Raw genomic sequence first — 18053 nt, 5'->3', positions numbered from 1 at the left:
CAGCCTTGGTGGACACCTGGCGTTCAGCCAAAGTAAACTATCCCAGGGCACATATATACACACAAAGATCTGAAAAATCTGAATATTTTTTTCTATTTAACCTGTATGTGTCCCTGAACAACAGAAATGACAAAACTGCTAAATCAGTTTATAAAGGTTTAGGTAGTTGTATGTTTGGTGCATCTTGCCAAAAAAAAGAGACACAACACATGCAGATTATTTCATTCCTTCTACCGAAGGAAACTTTCAAGATAGTAGTCCAAATCTATCATCATTCCTTAAAAATCACTATTTTTACATAATGATATGAAAATATTTATCGCTTCTGACTTAGTATTTCTTTATTTTTCAGACATCATATGTGTGATTCGCTGTGCACCCACCTGCCAGTGTCAATTTTTTTTTTTTTAAGTTAAATTTCAGGCATGTAAGCAAACAAGCACCAACACTGAAATTCATATTAAAAAAAAAAACCAAAATGACAAAACTGTTTTTCTTTACAAGCAAGCAAGAAACTCACCACAGAAACAAGTGTAAGTCTTAGGAACTTGCATAGAAGCATTCTGACAAGCTGGACATCTCCAACCACTATTGCCATCTGTAGATAAAAAAATAAAAGATAAAAAAACCTTGAAAGAGCTAATCTGCAAACCTAGAATAAGTGCTTTTGCCTTGTTTCTTACCACAGGTGCAAACAAACTATTTTTTTCCATTTACTCAGAAGTGGTGAAAAAGCAGGTTAATAAAAATGCATTTTATACAGTATCAACATCTATACAGAAGTGCTACTACATTTGACCAGGCTTCAATTCTTTATTGAAGCAAACCCAAATTTTAAAATTCCACTTCTTCTCGTATCATATGCCCTGCTACAAGATATACTGCTAGAAGATAAGATAGTCGCCACCACAACTAAAGATGTGAGAAACAAAGTGTTAAAAGAGATGGGTGAGAAAAATGTAATTCTCTAGTCTAAAGCACCACCTATATTTTCCTTTTCTTTATCCTCCCATGAGTTTAAGTGTCCTGTAGAAGACCAGTTTAGTGTTGCTTCATGTCCACAATAAATCAGTGTTACATAAACCAGAATAATCTACTTTGTTCATTTAAAGTTGCTAATACCCAGACATTGACTAGGACATTATTCTTCAAGCTGGTATTTTAAATAGTAATTTTCTTGCTTCTGCGTTCCAGAAGGGTGCTGGTTAGCAGTAAAGGAAAAACTTCAGTGTAAGGAAAGTGACATTAATGAAGATGTTTCCCAAATTCAGTACACATCTGGCTATGAAGAATATGAATGTGAGAGCACTACTGAACACAACGGGGGACGGAGAGGAGAGATATATGCTTTTATATCTATATATAGATATTAAAAAAATTAAATAAACTGATTAGTACTTTTTGTCTCTCTTACCTAATCAATTCAAAGCTGGTAAATTAATAAAGCTGTGATTTTAGAACTGTTCTTCACAATTAAGAAATCTGACCAAGATTCATGATATTTTCATGTTACAAAAGCAGAAGGGACTGCAAACAGGAAACTGTCTGATAAGACAATTGCACTACAACAATGTACACACACACCTAGGTTCCCTTAAATTGGGTTGAAGACTTCTTACGTTAACCATCATAATCCACAGCAATAATGATTTTCACAAACTGAAAATGATCCAAATTATAGGTTCTAGAAATCTAAAGCATGAAATCTAAGGCAATCTAGAAATCTAAGGCATATATTTCATGCCTATTCTTACCACTCATTATCCTGACTCATATCATTGTGCCATTAAGATTGCTGCAGTGATCTGCACAATTAAGGGCTGAGCAGCTGTAGGACAGTGGTACAAGGCATATATAGAGGATTGGTTAGAAATGCGAGGACATATGAACATGGCTAAGGCTATGGATGAGCTGCTAAAGTACAAGACGCGGTCTGACTAGGCCCATGAGAAAGTTAAGATAGCAGGGCCTGAGAAAGCAGCATCGTCCTTGGGTATTCTAAATTGGGCTCAAAAACAGGAGCTAGGCATTTGCAAAACAGAGACACTTAACGAGCCACCTGTGTAAACAATGGAAGGCAGTTGAGATGATATCATCACCTAACTGGGCACCAATAATGAGCCTAATTTCTGTAATATTCATGAACCTATTATGGAGTGTATATTAAGCTGTTGTCAGTCTTCAATAAACGAAGTTCCTGGATTCTCACATTGAGGTGTCTAGAGCTTTCCGTCGCGACAGGCATATATTCTAATATTCATGCTCAAAAGCAATTTGCATTTCCTAAGATTTTTTTTTTTCTTTTGACTGCTACAAAAAGAAGCATCTCAGAAGAAGCAACTCAGAGAATAGTGTTAAAAGCTACAGGTAAAAACCAACTGACTGAAATATGTATCTGCTGACAAAACTGTTATCACCTTACGTGGCTCCTCCTAAAGCTAGTATACTAAACCCTAAGGGATTATTTTGTACAGTACACTTAACAACTCCATTAACAATTTCTTTCATTGTTATTCCATGTTATGTTTTCCAAAAGCTGTGAAGGTAAGTCTACCCTGAAAGCTTTGGGAGACCAGCAGGCAGCCTCTCCTATCAGCAACTGCCCAGGAACAGGATGCTTAGTCCTCTAAAAGCAACAGTTTCTCTAGAGTATAGTGAAGGTCCCCATAAAATAGGAACCTTTCACCAAGCAAAACAGCCTTTCAAGATATATTTTGTTCTTCTTCATCACTGATTATCCTTTGCTCTTTTAAGATGTTAATAACATTCATGTGGGTCCACCCACAAGGAACATACAAGGTTGTTTTCCTCCAAAATTAGAATGAATAAAAGTTTTCTTCAGGATTCAGATGCAATTACAGTAGTATAGAATGACATTTGACAGCCACATTTGTAAGGAGTGGTCCTATAAACACTCCTTACAAATCCTGATTACTGAACAAAGTGAGAAGGAGGATGACCCTACAGAAAGAATATTCCATTTTCTTGACTATTCTCATAAACAGAAGCAAAGTAGGCAGAATTCCAACCAAAGACAGCAAAGGGCAATTGTCTAAGCAAAATCACACACCTCATTCCATTTTACTAGAGATTGTTTTAGTATTTGCTATCCTCTCCCTCCTTCTGGGATAAAAAGATTCCTTACTTATAATTTATTACTTACTTATTACTTATTTATTAATTATTAATTCAGAAGCCATGTTAGAGGCCAGCATTGGATTGGTACAGATCACTAGCCCACCTGGAAGTGGAGGCCATGGGCAGAATAGAAAGACACAGTTGTAATAACTCAAATACATCCGATCCTTCCAGACAAAATAAAAGTATCAGTTAAATTACCTTTACTGCAAAGAAGGGACAAAATGACTTAAACTTTTGTTCCATCAATATAAGTGCACCATTGAAGCATCAGTTTTTTAAAAAAGTTGAAAAAGGAAGGGGGCAAGTGACAACCATTTCCCCTTTATAAAGTTCTTGTGTGCAGTGCAGATATTTTTGTCAGATTGACCTTAGCTGTGTGATATCTAAAGGTCACATTCCTTCAAGACATAATTCAAAATGTGAGATGCTTGTTTCCTCATAGGAAAGAATCTTTCCACATGATGGCAAAGTGATGCTGAGTGCTGCTGACAACCTACACTGCAGAAATACTAAATGTTGGATGTCAACTGGTTGAGGTTCAGATGCAGATTGAGATCTGCATGAGAGTCCAAGACAAGAGGTTACAAACTGCCAACAAAGGGCACAAAGATGGGTGACACCAGCCAGGTGAAGAGACACTGAGACACAGCAGGAGCTGTGAACGGCCAACCTTTTAGATAACAAAGGGCACAGAGACCAGTGGCCTGAGCCAGAGAGCCAGGTGGATGGGCACTGGGAGAGATAGCAGGAGTGGAGGATTCGGGAGTAAGAGTGAGCTTTGTGCACCCTTGGACTCTGAGGGATAAAAGTCCAGGAGTCTTTTGTTCGGGGTCCCTCCACAGAGGCACCAGCTTTAGCTGTTTCTATATTACTGAACTGTGAATAAATTGTTTACGTGACTAGACATCTGAGACTCTGCTATGGGAAACCTGGGGTCAAACTGGTAAAGAAACCTAGTCTGACTGTGTGAGCTTGGTGTGCAGGGAGTAAAGCCGGGCATCTGTTGGTTCACTGCAGCCGCCTGCTGTGAAGGGGCTTCGGTCCCAGCAGTTAAAGTGTCTGGTGTTGAGAGTGTGACTGCCAGAGAGCCTTGTAAATGCTCAGACTGTGAGGTTTCCTTAACACAAATCACAAGTCTAATGGTAGCAGACCGAGAAGAAAGTAATGCCCTGTGACTCCCCACAGATAATCAGGAGACTCTTTCACTTGCCTTGGCCAAACCAGATGCCGTTTTTCAGATGACTGTCAAGACAATAGAAGGCAAAGAAGTCTCAGAGGAAAGACATCTTCAGTAAAAGAGAGTCCCTAAGAAGAAAGATACTGTAGAGTGCAAGAAGACTGTTACTCCTTGTTCTTCAAGAAGTTTCTAGAATCTAGACATCTAGAACTAAAAATAGTTCCTTGCACTTCTTGTCATCCAAGGATGTGTGTGGACATCTTTTACTTCATTGACACTGCAGCAGGATGCTCTGCCCTGGAATGTGATCAAGTAACTCTTAACACCTTGCAAGGCTATCAGTGGTGGGCTGTGAGGGGGCTCATGTGCTGGTTTTGGTGTTGAATTATGCTAAAACCAGTTGTCACATCAACCCCAAACTAACATCTTGATAGTGAGGCAAGGATTTGGCAGATAAGCTGCTAAGCTGACCTGGAGACATGACTGGCAGTCAATCATTTTATAATATAAAGTCCAGTTCCATGTTCATATAGTAGATTTCTTCTAATGTACTCTTCTTGGAATGTGTGTGGAGTTTTCTTCCTTGAAGTGGGGATACCTCTCAAGTATAGTCCTGGAGGTTGAGTGAAAGAGATTTTTGCCCAGGACAATTGGTATGGGTGAGTTACATCAAATCTTGACTTAATAATTGTTTCTGGGTTTTTTTGCTAGCTTTAATATAATTGCTTTGATATAGTGCACTATACTATATTATACTAAACATTCTAGCTTTTATGCACTGTAGTAAATAACTCTGATTAAGATACTTTGTCTAGCCATTTGTCATAATAAATAATACATTTTATATAAATATATCCAGTTTGCCATCTTTAACCCTGCAGGACAAAGTTGTACTTAAAACGACTGACAAAGCCTGATGTTAAGATTGGATCCAGCTCCTTGGAGGTGCCTCTCTGAGAAGGACTTTAGAAAGCAAGGAGGTCCTTTCTGCACCTCGTGACTCAATAGGAGCTTCTCTAATAAACTTTGAAGCTCCCACTGCTACCTGCAACACACAATGATCTAGAATAGTTCACTTTCCTCTTCAACTGGACCCACCTTTGCATTGGTGCCAACCTGATGGCCTGCTGCGGACCTGAAAATTTTTATGCTAGTTTCTCTCCCGCACTGTACAACGCCACCACTGTACAGCTGCAAAACTCTGAAAAGTTTACTCAGAACCTTTGCTCAGACACTTTGCCAGGCACATGCAGACACATGCACACTCAACCCCCCCTTGATGCCACCAGACTTCCAGAATCTTCCAGAAAGATGCCCACAGATCTTCTGTGCACGCCCAGAACCTCTCCTGGAGGAGGTATTGGGGCACTTATTGGAAGAATCAGGATTATAAACCCCCCAATTTTTGATGTGTATGTAGGCCCCCTCCTCTGATGGACCAGGACTATGTATTGCAACCTTGATCACCCACATGTCACTGGAGCCACGGATGGTGATATCTATCTCTTTTCCTATCTCTCTCTATTTTTCTCTTTCCAATTTTCCTCTCTTAGGAATGGCTATATACCCCTTTTCAAATCTGTTACCTTTTTTTCCAGTTATGTTTCAAAGCAGTAGCTCTAATAAAATTCATTGTTTTATCAGTTATTTAGCATCATTTCTCTTTAATCCACCCCAACAGATCCCTTTAACAATGAACCTAACTGCCCTGCCTCAGAGGCGGGTACAATATTGGTTACCCTAAACCAGTATTTTTAAGTAGTTTTCCAACACAAGAAACACATGAACGTGGCTACTAGATATATTTGAGAGAAAAATTATTTATACGTATAATATATATTTGAGAATATATATTATATATAATAGGTAAATATAATATAAATTTGAGAAAATACCAACCTTCCGCTTGTGAAGCTGGTGATCGTGCCCACTTCTTAATGCAATTCAGGTGGAATACATGATAACAATTCTGACAGCTCCACACTGGGGCTACTATTCGGACCACCTCACAGCACACCATGCATTCATACTTTTCTGTGGTCAGCTGTTCAATCAATGACCCTGCAAATGAAATATATTATTTGTGCATAAAACATCAGCTAGCTGAAAAACAAAATTCAAATTAAATTCCAATATTTCTTTTAAATCATAACAAAACTTCTTTTACCTGTGTGGCTATAAATAAGATATTGGTTTACTCCTGGAAGATTTCAGTTTGATACTTTGTATATATTTCTTTAGTTTCAGAGCAGAAAGGGAATGAGACTCCCATAAAAGTGGCAACAAAAATTCCTGTTGATGAATGGCACTCATTCTGATCTTACAAATTAGTTAATAGTCTTAAGAGTGGCAGAAGCTTGAGATTTAACTCATCACTTTATATGGGAACTTTATCTTCACATAAAGTTTAAACCAATAAGATGAAAGTTCTTAGCTACAGAAATTTCAGCCAAAATTAAACTTAATTCCTATCCTTGAGTATTCCTGGGGGACCATACAACACATATCAACAGTGGAGTGCCTGAATTATGGGAAAAAGCTCTTTGTAAACTGACTGTTTTAGGAGTGGAATTACTGGGAAACAACAGTAGAAGTACAGGGTCTTTTGAGCCATATGAAAGAATGCAAAAAAGTACTTTGAAAATAAAGAAAGAACTCCACGTGAAAGTCAAAACCACCTGAAAAGTTAGATGTGCAACCATAACAAAAGCACAACGCAGCTTCATTTCTGCCATCTTAATTCTCCCATCAAGATAAGGCTACCAAGTCCACCTTAAAAATGTCCACTGAATTTTAAAATATCTTAAATACAAGTGTAAAATAAAAATGTAACATTTTTAGAGTGTGACAATACAAGGAAATTTTGAATTCATAATGAAGGAAAAGAAAATGAAAATAACAGAAGAAAATTACTATTAATTCAAAATGTGCTTGTACCACACATGACTGCAAGCAAGCCCATGGCTGTCTGGAAACTTGCAAGTGTTAACACTGTTTGCTCTCCTTAATAGGATTTTCAAGTTTCTTTTCTAGCCCTCCTGCGTCAAGCACCACAAGATTTAAAATTAACAGTCATTTCTCCTTCTGTTCTCCCATAATTACTATCTGCTGTAAAAGAAGCATCCTCACCTGAAATGCACTTCTTTTCTCCAGAAGTGTAAAGCTATATGATACTCAGAAACTATAGCTATACCATAAACAGTTCTTCCATCAACGCTGCTTCCGTACGATCCTAAACATCCACTGGTCAGATTTTGTGACCAATACATCTGTTCTAGAGCAAGCAGCTGTCACAAGTATTGAGGCCATGTTACTGAGAACGCAGCTGCGATGGGCAGGGCATGTCTCCAGGATGCAGGACCACCACCTCCCTAAGATCCTGCTCTATGGTGAAATTGCCACTGGCTGCCGCATGAGAGGAGCCCTGAAGAAAAGATACAAGGACTCCCTGAAACAACATCTCAGCCTTGGCCATACTGATCACCATAACTGGTCTACTCTGGCCTCAAATCGGGAAGCCTGGAGACACACCATCTATAACACAGCTGTCTCCTTCGAAAACACATGCAGGATCACTCTCGAGGAAAAAAGGCAACGCAGAAAGAACCATGTCTTGCAGAATACACCACCTAAGGAGTCTCTGCTGTGCCTTTTGCAATCGGATATGTCTGTCATGTATTGGCCTCATAAGCCACCAGCGTGCCTGTAGCAAATGTGGATAGAGCCTTCCCAAATCTTCGTTCGCGAAGCCCAGCCATGATGGACCATAAATAGTTAAAAAAACACAAACTCAGTCCTCTGAAAATAGTGGCAGACACTGTTTCCAAAATAGCTCGCAAATAAAGCATGTAAACAAAGACTGCCATTTTGGAGGGGGAAGTTCCTTAAGTTGCCTGTAAAAGATTACTACTTCTCTTCCTGCTTTTTGCACATGATGTTTTTCACTTAATAATAATGCTAGGAGAAAGATTGAGTTTTTTTAGAGAAACCAGGAGCACAAAAGTTAATGCATTTAGGTTACAAAGGATTAAGGAAGATCCTGATCCTTGAGCTTCTCCTAATGGAACAAAATTTCTGACTAGAGCTATGCTTCCCAATTATGCTACTATTTTTTCATGTCTGAAATACAAGAGATGCTGAGAAGCAAAATTTTCAATAGATTTGATACCACAGTTACAATAACAAGAACTACTCTATCCATCTCTATCATTCTGGGCTGCAGAGGATAAGGTTGAGATGCTTTGTAAAAAAAACAAACTAATATCATTCTTGGTGTTTCTCCTTATTGCCTCTGAACACCTAAGCCTCACAATTTAAGTGCACACTTATGTAAAACTGAAAGAAAAAGCTACCTAGGTTTCTCTTGAAACAGAAACATTATTTAGTGTTTCTAATAGCACTGAAGAGATTCAGCTGATTTCCATTTAATGTTTTCAGTCACTAGTGGTATGAGTCGGCAGAAAATTCGCTCCAACATTCAAAACCAGTGAGTCTGCTTTACACTGTTAACAAACACTACGTTTCTGTTCTCAAACTTCCAAAAATAGTGTCCAGAGATCGCCTCTATTTCTAATCACCTTTCAATACTACCATTGTAGGAAAAAACCACAAAATTCAGTTAGAAGCAGAAAACAGTTTCTCTGTCTGGCATTTTCCTATTTCTACATATAACATTAGAAAACTCATTCTGCAAAAATCAGTTTAGCACTGTCGTCCTCCAGTCCCATTGTTCAGAATGCTTAGAAGTTTACTCACACAACACACACGTTTTAACATGGTCCCCGACCAGGTCATCATTTGCAGTTCGACAGTGAAACAGAAAAAAACTTTAAACAAAATCTGTCCTTCTCTAGTAAACTTATAGAACATGTCGTCACTCAGAAATCATGCATCTACATTTAATTCTACCTTCTGAAACCAATACCAATCTAATGTGAAATAATAAGCCTCTTCAGCTACTCAAGGCAGTAGTTGAAGAGAAGAGTTTAAATTATTCATGATTGTATCTTTAATGCAGGAGTACAGAACAGTCTGGAAAGCTTACCGGTATGAGTTTCTTTGTTTTTTGGTACATCACTTTGCTTTTTCCAGTATTGGGTCCAGCTAAAATGAAGTGCAGGTGCCTGATCCCCCTTTAGCAGGAACTTTCTTCCACTGAGTCTGAGAGACTCAGACAATTGATGCCTGACTTCCTTGGTCAAGTTTTCATCATTCTTGTGGACAGGGAGTTCTTTCTTCCTTTCATTTTTATCTTTTGGAGTATATGCAAGAGAAGACTTCTTACCTACTTTTGTATTCTTACTACGGTGAGAATCATGTCTTTTCTGACACTCCTTTTCTACTGAGGGTTTATTCCACACAGGCTTCCGGGGATATCTTTTGTTTAGATAATTGTAGCCTTTTTGCTCATCCCCACTACCAACAGGTGCATCACAGAATGCCTTTCCAACAGAAGATTCTGAAGAGTCAGACTGTATCAAATCCAAAGATGGAACATTTTCAAGCAGCTCTACTTTCTGTTTAGAGCTCACTCTCTTTTCACGGTCATGTACTTGCTTTCCCTTCTCCCTGAAACCTCTTCCAGATGCATGCATCAGATGCGTTTTCTTTGGCTTTGCTCCTCTGCTATCTGCATTAGGTACCTCCCTGTCACTCTCTGAGGAGAGAAAATCATTATATCCTCTAGGAGGTGCTCTTCTACTAGGTACTATTGCAACACCTGAAATTTCTGGACCTGCAGCAGCATCAGCAGTATTTTGCCTTATCTTATTTCTAGTACATGTGCTATCATTTCTTGATCTGTGCAATCTCTGGCTTAGGAAGTTGCGATTCTTCAAACTTTTACTGGTACTAAAATACTGGTGGAAGTCTTCAGAATTCCCATATTGACTTTCTGGATTACAAAAGCCATGGTGCTTTGTGGAAGAGGTTTCATGGTCTGTACCTCTTTCAGAAGACAGACTAGGAAATGATAAATTACTTCTATTCTGATTACTGTTAGACTCTTTCCTATCTTTATTTACCCAATTTATATCTGTAGGTTGTCTTTCTCCAGGAATGGAATCAGCAGCATCAGGATTGAAATTCAATGTACCTAAAAATTAAAAAATAAAAGCAAATATGTAAAACTATGAAATAGTAAATACTTCTTTTCAGCAAAATTACTACACATGCAAAGGTACAGAAGTTCAATCAATCCCACATTTCACACAACAACTGCAAACAAGTTTCCAGAAACTAGAACTGAATCATACAGTGCTTTGTAGAAGACTCCTCTTGTTATCTTTACAGAAGGACTGTGATGACCCAGAGTTAAGAATATAAAAATAAAAGATAAAGAAAAACGTTTGAAGCAGTACAAGACATGCAAGTGTGATAATCAATGTTTAATATCTGAAGTTTTTCCTAGCATGTTTACATACATACATGAACCTGAAGAAAAAGGCGTTCTTTAAATACAATTGTCTACATCTGAAATTTTAATATTATACAAAACTTGGAATATAAATTAAAAGTAGCAATAGTAAATGTTTGCATGAACTCTGATTATACTGTTCTACATACAGACATATTAAACAGTAAAGGGACTATCCAGGGCAGCTTTGCAGAATTATTTTTCTGAGGCCATCAACATGAACCATGCTTCTACTTCAGAAGTCTTCTGTAATTTCTATGTCTCTAAATAAAAGAAAGAGGTGCACATAGGAAATCCTATGTTGCTCAATTTCCTGTAACATTGTGCCAGCAGTGTCTGCCTGCAACAGAAATTATTAAGTGAATATCAGGGACAGGTTAACAGTCTGTGGCATATTGGATAAGTCTTACACAGGAACGTAAAAAAGAGAAGAAATTTCTAAAATCTCATGGGGGTAGTACCGATTTTACACGTTGAGTAGGTTACCCCTCATGGTAGGGCAGGGTGCAGTTTATCCCTGGTTCATGAGAATTCAAATAAGTGCTTAGGCTATGACTTAGGCCAAGATACTCACCAAAAAGCTAATGCTACCTAGGTCTCTCAAGTACTGTTACAGTACTGTTACTGTTTAAAATCGTCTCTTGTAATTTTACCATACCACCATTAGGGGGTACGTGCTGACAACAGTAGCATGATCAATACAGAAGTGGAACGAAACAAACAATACTGATTAGTACCAGTTTTTCTGACTGGACAAGCACTCATTTTTTTAATTGACCCCTTTTTATCGAGATACTATTTTTGGCTGAATTTACGGGTGTCTCGAGTACTGTGTGTGGTTTTGGGCTCCACAACACAAGAAGGGTATAAAAATATTAGAATGTGTCCAAAGGAGGGCAACAAACACAATGAAAGGACTAAAAGACATGAGAGGCAGCTGAAAATACTAGCCTTGTTGAGTTTGGAGGAGACTGAGGGGTGACCTCATTGCTGCCAACAGTTTTCTCATGAGGGAGAGCGGAGAGGGAGATGCTGATCTCTTCTCCCTAGTGGCCAGTGATAGGACATGATGGAACACCTTAAAGCTTCATCAAGGAAAGGTCAGACTGGATAGTAACAGGAAAAAATTCTTCAATTAAAGGGCAGTCAAGTACCAGAAAAAGCTTTTCAGGGAAGTGGTCCTGAGCCCAAGCTTTTTAGTGTTTAATAAGTGCTTGAATTCATGGCTAGGCTTCGCGAACGAAGATTTGGGAAGGCTCTATCCACATTTGCTACAGGCACGTTGGTGGCTTATGAGGCCAATACGTGACAGACATATCCGATTGCAAAAGGCACAGCAGAAAGACTCCTTAGGAGGTGTATTCTGCAATACACGGTTCTTTCTGCGCTGCCTTTTTTCCTCGAGAGTGATCCTACGTGTGTTCTCGAAGGAGACAGCTGCGTTATAGATGGCGTGTCTCCAGGCCTCCCGATTTGAGGCCAGAGTAGACCAGTTGTGGTGATCAATATGGCCAAGGCTGAGATGTTGTTTCAGGGAGTCCTTGTATCTTTTCTAATGCTCTTAGATATCTAGTTTAACTTTTAGGTCACTCTGTGTGATGTCAGGCACTGGTCTCAATGACCCTTTCGAGTCCCTTCCAACTCAATATTCTAGGATTATATGTTCAGTTTATATACTATCTCTCAATTTAATTTGAGGACTGATGTCTTCAGTTTTAAGTAATTCAAATAACCAATTTTGTCACCTAAAGACAGATGACAATATAGTGTGTACATAACAATGTATTTGTGTCAGCACTATGAATACCCAGACAAGAAACGGTCCAGTCCGCTGAACATGAAGCATAAGTTACAGGGAAGACACTCCCTGCAAATCTTACAATACCGGTATTAAACTGTACCAGAAAGAAAAAAAAAAAAAAGAGGAATGGTGCATTCACTTTCCTGTTCACCCTTACAGGTTTTAGAGAAACTCTGTGATATCTTCAGTTTAATGACGCATTGTACCATGTAAAACACTCAGCTGCCATTGTGAGGGCAAAACCCAAAAACTACATTCAACAACAATTACACCAACTGATAAAAAAAATCCATTAACAGCTCTTAAATACAATGCATTTGTCCCTTCTAGGTGCAGAGGGACAGAAACTAGAAAGGCATATCAATGTGAATACTTATTCTACAGTTGCCTTGTTCCTTATATTCTTCCTCTTTGTCGTTTTCCCTGTTCACTATTGGCAAAATACACTGGATGGGCTGCACATCTGCAGTGTTTGAAAACTGTCATTCTACAACTCCCTGATCTACCCCAAAAGCAGAAACATCTTTCAGTTTTAAGCTCCTAAAATCATACGCTCACTCTGTCCATGAAGTTGCAGGGCAAAAGCCAGTTTACACCCTAACGCCACACAAGTGCAATTCAAAACTTACCTATGAGATTGCTGTTGATAACACAGTACTGCCACAACAATAAATCAACTTCAGAACTTATGCCATACAACAGTATCTGTTGCAATTATCTTAAGTATTATAAGGCAAGCGTAGAAGTGGTGCATCATCCAGACTAATCTACTGCTTTTCAGTAAAGCAATTTTTAGCTCAGTATACCTATTTAAGACTTTTTATTCCAATATATATAAACCATACAAAAGATTTCACAATCAGAGCTGACCTGCAGCCTGATAGAAAGATAATCAGACAAGCAGACATTTGACTGTACCCACTTTACTGAAACTATCAATCTCTGCTCTCTGAACCATGTCCTAGGCCATTTCACCTGCCACAAGGCAGTTGAGGGCCCATTTTCATACCACCAAAAAATGACCTCAAGTAACTTTTCCGTCATGATAGCCAGGCTGCCAAGAACAGGGGATACTGTTTAGGACATAAACTAATGATAATCTTAAACTGAATTAACATCAGGGTGCTGCAAAAGTAGAGATTGATATTTTCTTCTTCACCCAGGACACAAAAATTCCAGGATTCTCCCTGACAGAAATCCAACAACTCTATAAACAATGAAATGAGTTAGCTCATCAGTGGACCTCAATGTGACATTTATTACCTGAGAAGTCTACCTAGACTAGAAGAAATTAAGAATGTGATGAAAAAACTAAATATTGTTAATTACTCTAAGCAACAGTGTTATTTCTGGATACATGCTCAAGACACAATTACATAAGGATTATGTGCCCATAATGCATGATAAATCATTAAATGCAAGGCTGGAATATAGATCTTGAAAGGTTTCCCTCCTTTTCCTCAGCAGCCACAACCAATAAAATTAAAATTAATCTGAACTTGCATCATACAAGTACGCAGGGCAAAACAAATAAAAGTGTTTTCTTGCATTTGTGGCGCTAAATCCCCGTCCAGGTCGGCTCGGGTCCTTATGACGCTCTCCACTCGTGAGCCCCTGCCGAGATCGCTCTAGACAGGTAGCACCTACTCTAAGCAATAACCTCCTGCACGTCCAAGACCTCTACTCACAGATTCCTCGAAAAGCCGAGGTTTTACAGCAGCTTGTAGGGCTAAGACATTGTCACTGTCATTGCCCCGTGCAGGCAGCCTGAAACCCGGCTTTCACGGGTACGGGTGTGGACAGAGAGCAGTAGATTCTCCCGAAACTAAGCGCCTCTTCAGATTTTCTCTGACATTACCATTCCTTTGTCACATACTAGAAGCTCGTACGTTCCTCCTCAGGCAAAATTCTCCCTAGCGCGTCCTGCGGCACAGGCGAACCCAGCCATTTTGAGCGCCACAGGCGCCGCCAACTTGCGGCGGGCGGGGGCGGGGCAGCGGCAACAGGTGGTGCCGCAACCCGCACCCCTCCACGACCCAGCACTCGGTCACGACCGCCATGGCGCAGGCTTCTGCCCGGCAGTATCGCTGCGGAGTGATGGCTGCTCCTCCCCTTCACTGGGCCCACCCCGCCTGCAGGCCTGAGCCCCCCCGCCCCAGCCCGGCAGTCGCATTCACCTGCGCCGGGCCGCGCCTCCGCCATACCAGCGCCAACCTCGCTCCGCGGTCCGGCGTCCCCGCGGCCGCGAACGCGCACGGCTCGCGCCCGCGCCACCACCAAGGCCCGCCTCTGCGCGCGCAGCCGCACGGAGCCCCAAGCGCGAGCGGAAGAGCAGAGGCGCACACGAGGCGGGAGGGACGGGGCGGGGCGGGGCGAGGACGGCAGCACCCGCCGCGAGGCCCTGAGACCAGCCGGTGCCGAGCGGGGGATGCTGCGTGTCCGGCCGACGGAAAGAGCTGGAAATCGGAAGCCTTCTGTGATATTGCAAAGGAGGAAGAAAGGAAAACTAACAGCGACAAAGAAATGCTAGCGCTGGCAATAAATTTATCATTTGTTTGGCAATCGGCTTGCCTGCTGCGTTTAGACTCCGGCTAAGCGGGCCAAGAGCAGGAGGGTGGGTTCAGGACAGCTAGTGTCTCTGTCTCAGTGCAAAGAGGTGCTTTCTGTAGCCACAAGATAGAAAGCAGGGATGTGTCATCAGGCTGTCTATTGCATGTTGCATGCAACTGCTTAAAGGAGGTGACATAGACACACACGTGTCATCCCAAAAAGCCCACACAAGAATTCCCATACTCCAGCTGGTGCTGCAGACAAATCTTATGCTCCAGCTACAAATACTCCATAAGAATTGCATGATTCATCATACTGCGGGTTTCAGCACCAGTGTTTAACCATTGTATGATTCAAACCTCCCTGCAGAGGTTTGCAGTGCCATGGTTACAGTACATCTACTGAACATTTCGGAGTCCTTACAGAGCTGCTGATCTTTACAGACACTGCAGAGAAAGTTCACAGTTTTATAGCATCAGCAGCTCTGAAGAATGGCACCTCAGGAGCACTGCTGCATGCAGTCTGTCTGCATTTTGACCTCCACACTCTCCTGGTGAAAGTCTCCCTTCGAAGTTCCATTTGCTGCATAGCTCTATTACTCCTAGTCGGCAAAGTTCAGGACTTTAAAGCCCTTAAAGAACCAGTGGGCTTATTGCAGAAACACTAGCCATTGAAATGCACCCCAGACTCCTGACATTGCAGAGGAAGTTTGCAAACCAGTATAGCAACGCCCTTATGACGATGCTACATGTTTTGCCATGCATTTTGAGTGTGTTTGAAGTGCTTTACTATATGTAAACATGGTGATCATCTAAAGTTGCAAAGAAAGGTACGCAGCAGTGGCATCCCTTCAGAGACACATGGTTTTCCAGCTGCTGTCAAGAAACTTGCAATAGTCCTCTGGTTCCCATAGACTTCTCTGTAACTACTGTAAAGATGTGTCCATAATATTCACATAGAACTACTAAAAATGTTTAACAGTGCTTTTCGTGAATACCACAGTACTACCACTTCAGCATCCACACTCTTTTTTTGTTACCACCAAGAAACCAGTTTCTTTCTGGAAAGTACTATAGGGATTTTCACCTGTATGTTCTGCTGCACATTTGCCAATTATTAGGTCCATACAGGTCTTCCTTTGTTCTCTGTTTTCCCTTTTTATCTAAACAGTTCTGCTTTTTTTTTTTTTTTCCTTTCCTGTCTTAAATTGCATTGGGACAATTCCATCCACTCCTGATAGCCTAACTTAATTGCCTAACATTTCTGTACGCGCATGTGATTTTATTTTCTTCTTTAGTTTGGCAAAAATAGTCTTTCTATCTTTTCCTTATAATTTCTTCTTTTCAGCTCAAGGGAAGGACAAGGATCTCCCCACTGTATCATACACCTTCTCTTAAAACATGTTTTTTGTTTCTACTTTGTCATGCTTGAATATTTATTTCCCCATCTTTTTGCCATTTATCACTCATTTCTTTTTTCAGTAGCTGCTTTTTTCCATCTGACCAGTATGCCTGTCAGGAAGTAGCAGGGACAGAATGCTCCATATGTAAAGTAGAGCTGGGAGCTGAGAGTCAGTAAATTCCACAATACCTGAGCAAGAAGAGCAAAGCAAGTTCACCAACAGCCCGGGCAACAGGTCAGGTTGCTATGCGAACCTGTAATGACAAGGCAGCTCAAGGCTGAAGTCAAGCCAGCAGGCAAAGGATTAGAGAGGGTAGACACAAGCATATCTGCAACATAGTTCAGGAGGAAAGGACAAGAGCAGGTATTTTAAAGCAGCAGGGGAAAGAGCAAGGGGCAGGCACCTATTGAGGTTTTTCAAGGCCTGAGAGCTACTTACAAAAGTTGATGCTGAGCTCATCCAGACAAACTCCCAGGGTGGGGAGAAAGGCACATGGGAGAGATGTACTCAGGTCTCTTACATAGATGTCTTCGGCAGCAGGGATGCCTATAAACAGCCTTGCCTTCAAGGGAGAGGGGGAGATGAGGTAGAGAAGCAGAAGGAAGGGAAACCCTAGCCATTGTTGTCTGTGTCACCATGCATGCCAAAGAAGATAAATCTCTAACAGAAACATATTCACTCCTGAGCTGGCATCACTGTATAGTCATTTTTAAGAACCAGTCAGCAACTGGGGTCAGTGACTACTGAGGACATGCTTTGACATGAAGACAGCAAGGTTGTCATGATGCTGAGATTCTGGTGAGGAAGATGAAATGGTCTACAGCCAATAAATTACAAGTCTAGATGTTCAGCATGAGTCTTCTGCATATATACAATACCCTTTTTTGCAAAGGATTTCCTGGAATTCCTGGTTTTTAAAGAAGCTGTTCCTAGGTAATTCCAGATGCCATTAGGGTTGCAATCCCTGCATCCAGAAGCAATAATCTAATAGACTACTGTGTACACCTCCAGAAGGCAAGGGAAGAATGCTGTGGGCACAGTCAATTGCAGCACACAGCGATGTTCTCTCTCTTTCGTCCTTTCCTACCTTACATAAAGCCCTTATAGACAAGTGAAAAAAAAAAAAAGTCCACCAGCATGTGCTTTCGTTTAAAAAAAAAAAGTCTGTTGCTGGGGACAGCTTTTCAGAAGCATCCTTCCAAAAGCTAAATTTGGGCATAAATTGAAAATAGAAACCAAATTTCTGACAGATGAAAAGTAAACCACACCATGAGACAGGCTAAAAGGGTTTGAAGAACAACTTACATAAGGCATAAAATCTAATAATAAACCCCTTTCAAACACTTCAGGCTCTGGACATCTCCAGACAGACTGCAGCGCCAGGAAAATTAAAAGAAATTTAAAGGACCATACAGAGAAAATAACCAAAAATCTAAACTCATTCTTTACATCTGTGCTCACTGCAGCAGATATGGATTCCTGAGCCAGCTCTTCTTTTTTAGAAGGGCACTCACCAGGGGTTATGTCTTGAAAGATTCAGTATGTAATATATAGGTTATGGAACATA

General features: G+C 40.5%; 1 protein-coding gene across 10 annotated transcripts in view; it reads right to left on the bottom strand.

The window, feature by feature from the left end:
- Positions 1 to 14787, bottom strand: part of NFX1 (nuclear transcription factor, X-box binding 1) — a 75635-nt gene extending 60848 nt beyond the window's left edge. For all 10 annotated transcript variants that reach the window (XR_001875902.1, XM_017821565.1, XM_017821569.1 and 7 more), the window contains exons 1-4: positions 14712 to 14787; positions 9363 to 10412; positions 6218 to 6379; positions 521 to 598 (exon numbers count right to left, since the gene is read on the bottom strand). Coding sequence is in view for 9 of the 10 variants with exons in the window: in XM_017821565.1 (XP_017677054.1) it covers positions 521 to 598; positions 6218 to 6379; positions 9363 to 10412; positions 14712 to 14736 (1315 nt within the window). In the remaining variant the exon portion in view is untranslated. The remainder of the gene's footprint in view (positions 1 to 520; positions 599 to 6217; positions 6380 to 9362; positions 10413 to 14711) is intronic.
- Between the last annotated feature and the right edge of the window lie 3266 nt (positions 14788 to 18053).

The sequence above is a fragment of the Lepidothrix coronata genome, unplaced genomic scaffold (assembly GCF_001604755.1).
Source record: "Lepidothrix coronata isolate B3197 unplaced genomic scaffold, Lepidothrix_coronata-1.0 Scaffold3, whole genome shotgun sequence".
Taxonomy (NCBI): Eukaryota; Metazoa; Chordata; class Aves; order Passeriformes; family Pipridae; genus Lepidothrix; species Lepidothrix coronata.
Note: the sequence above shows the minus strand (reverse complement) of the source record. Positions and strands in the feature narration are given on the sequence as shown.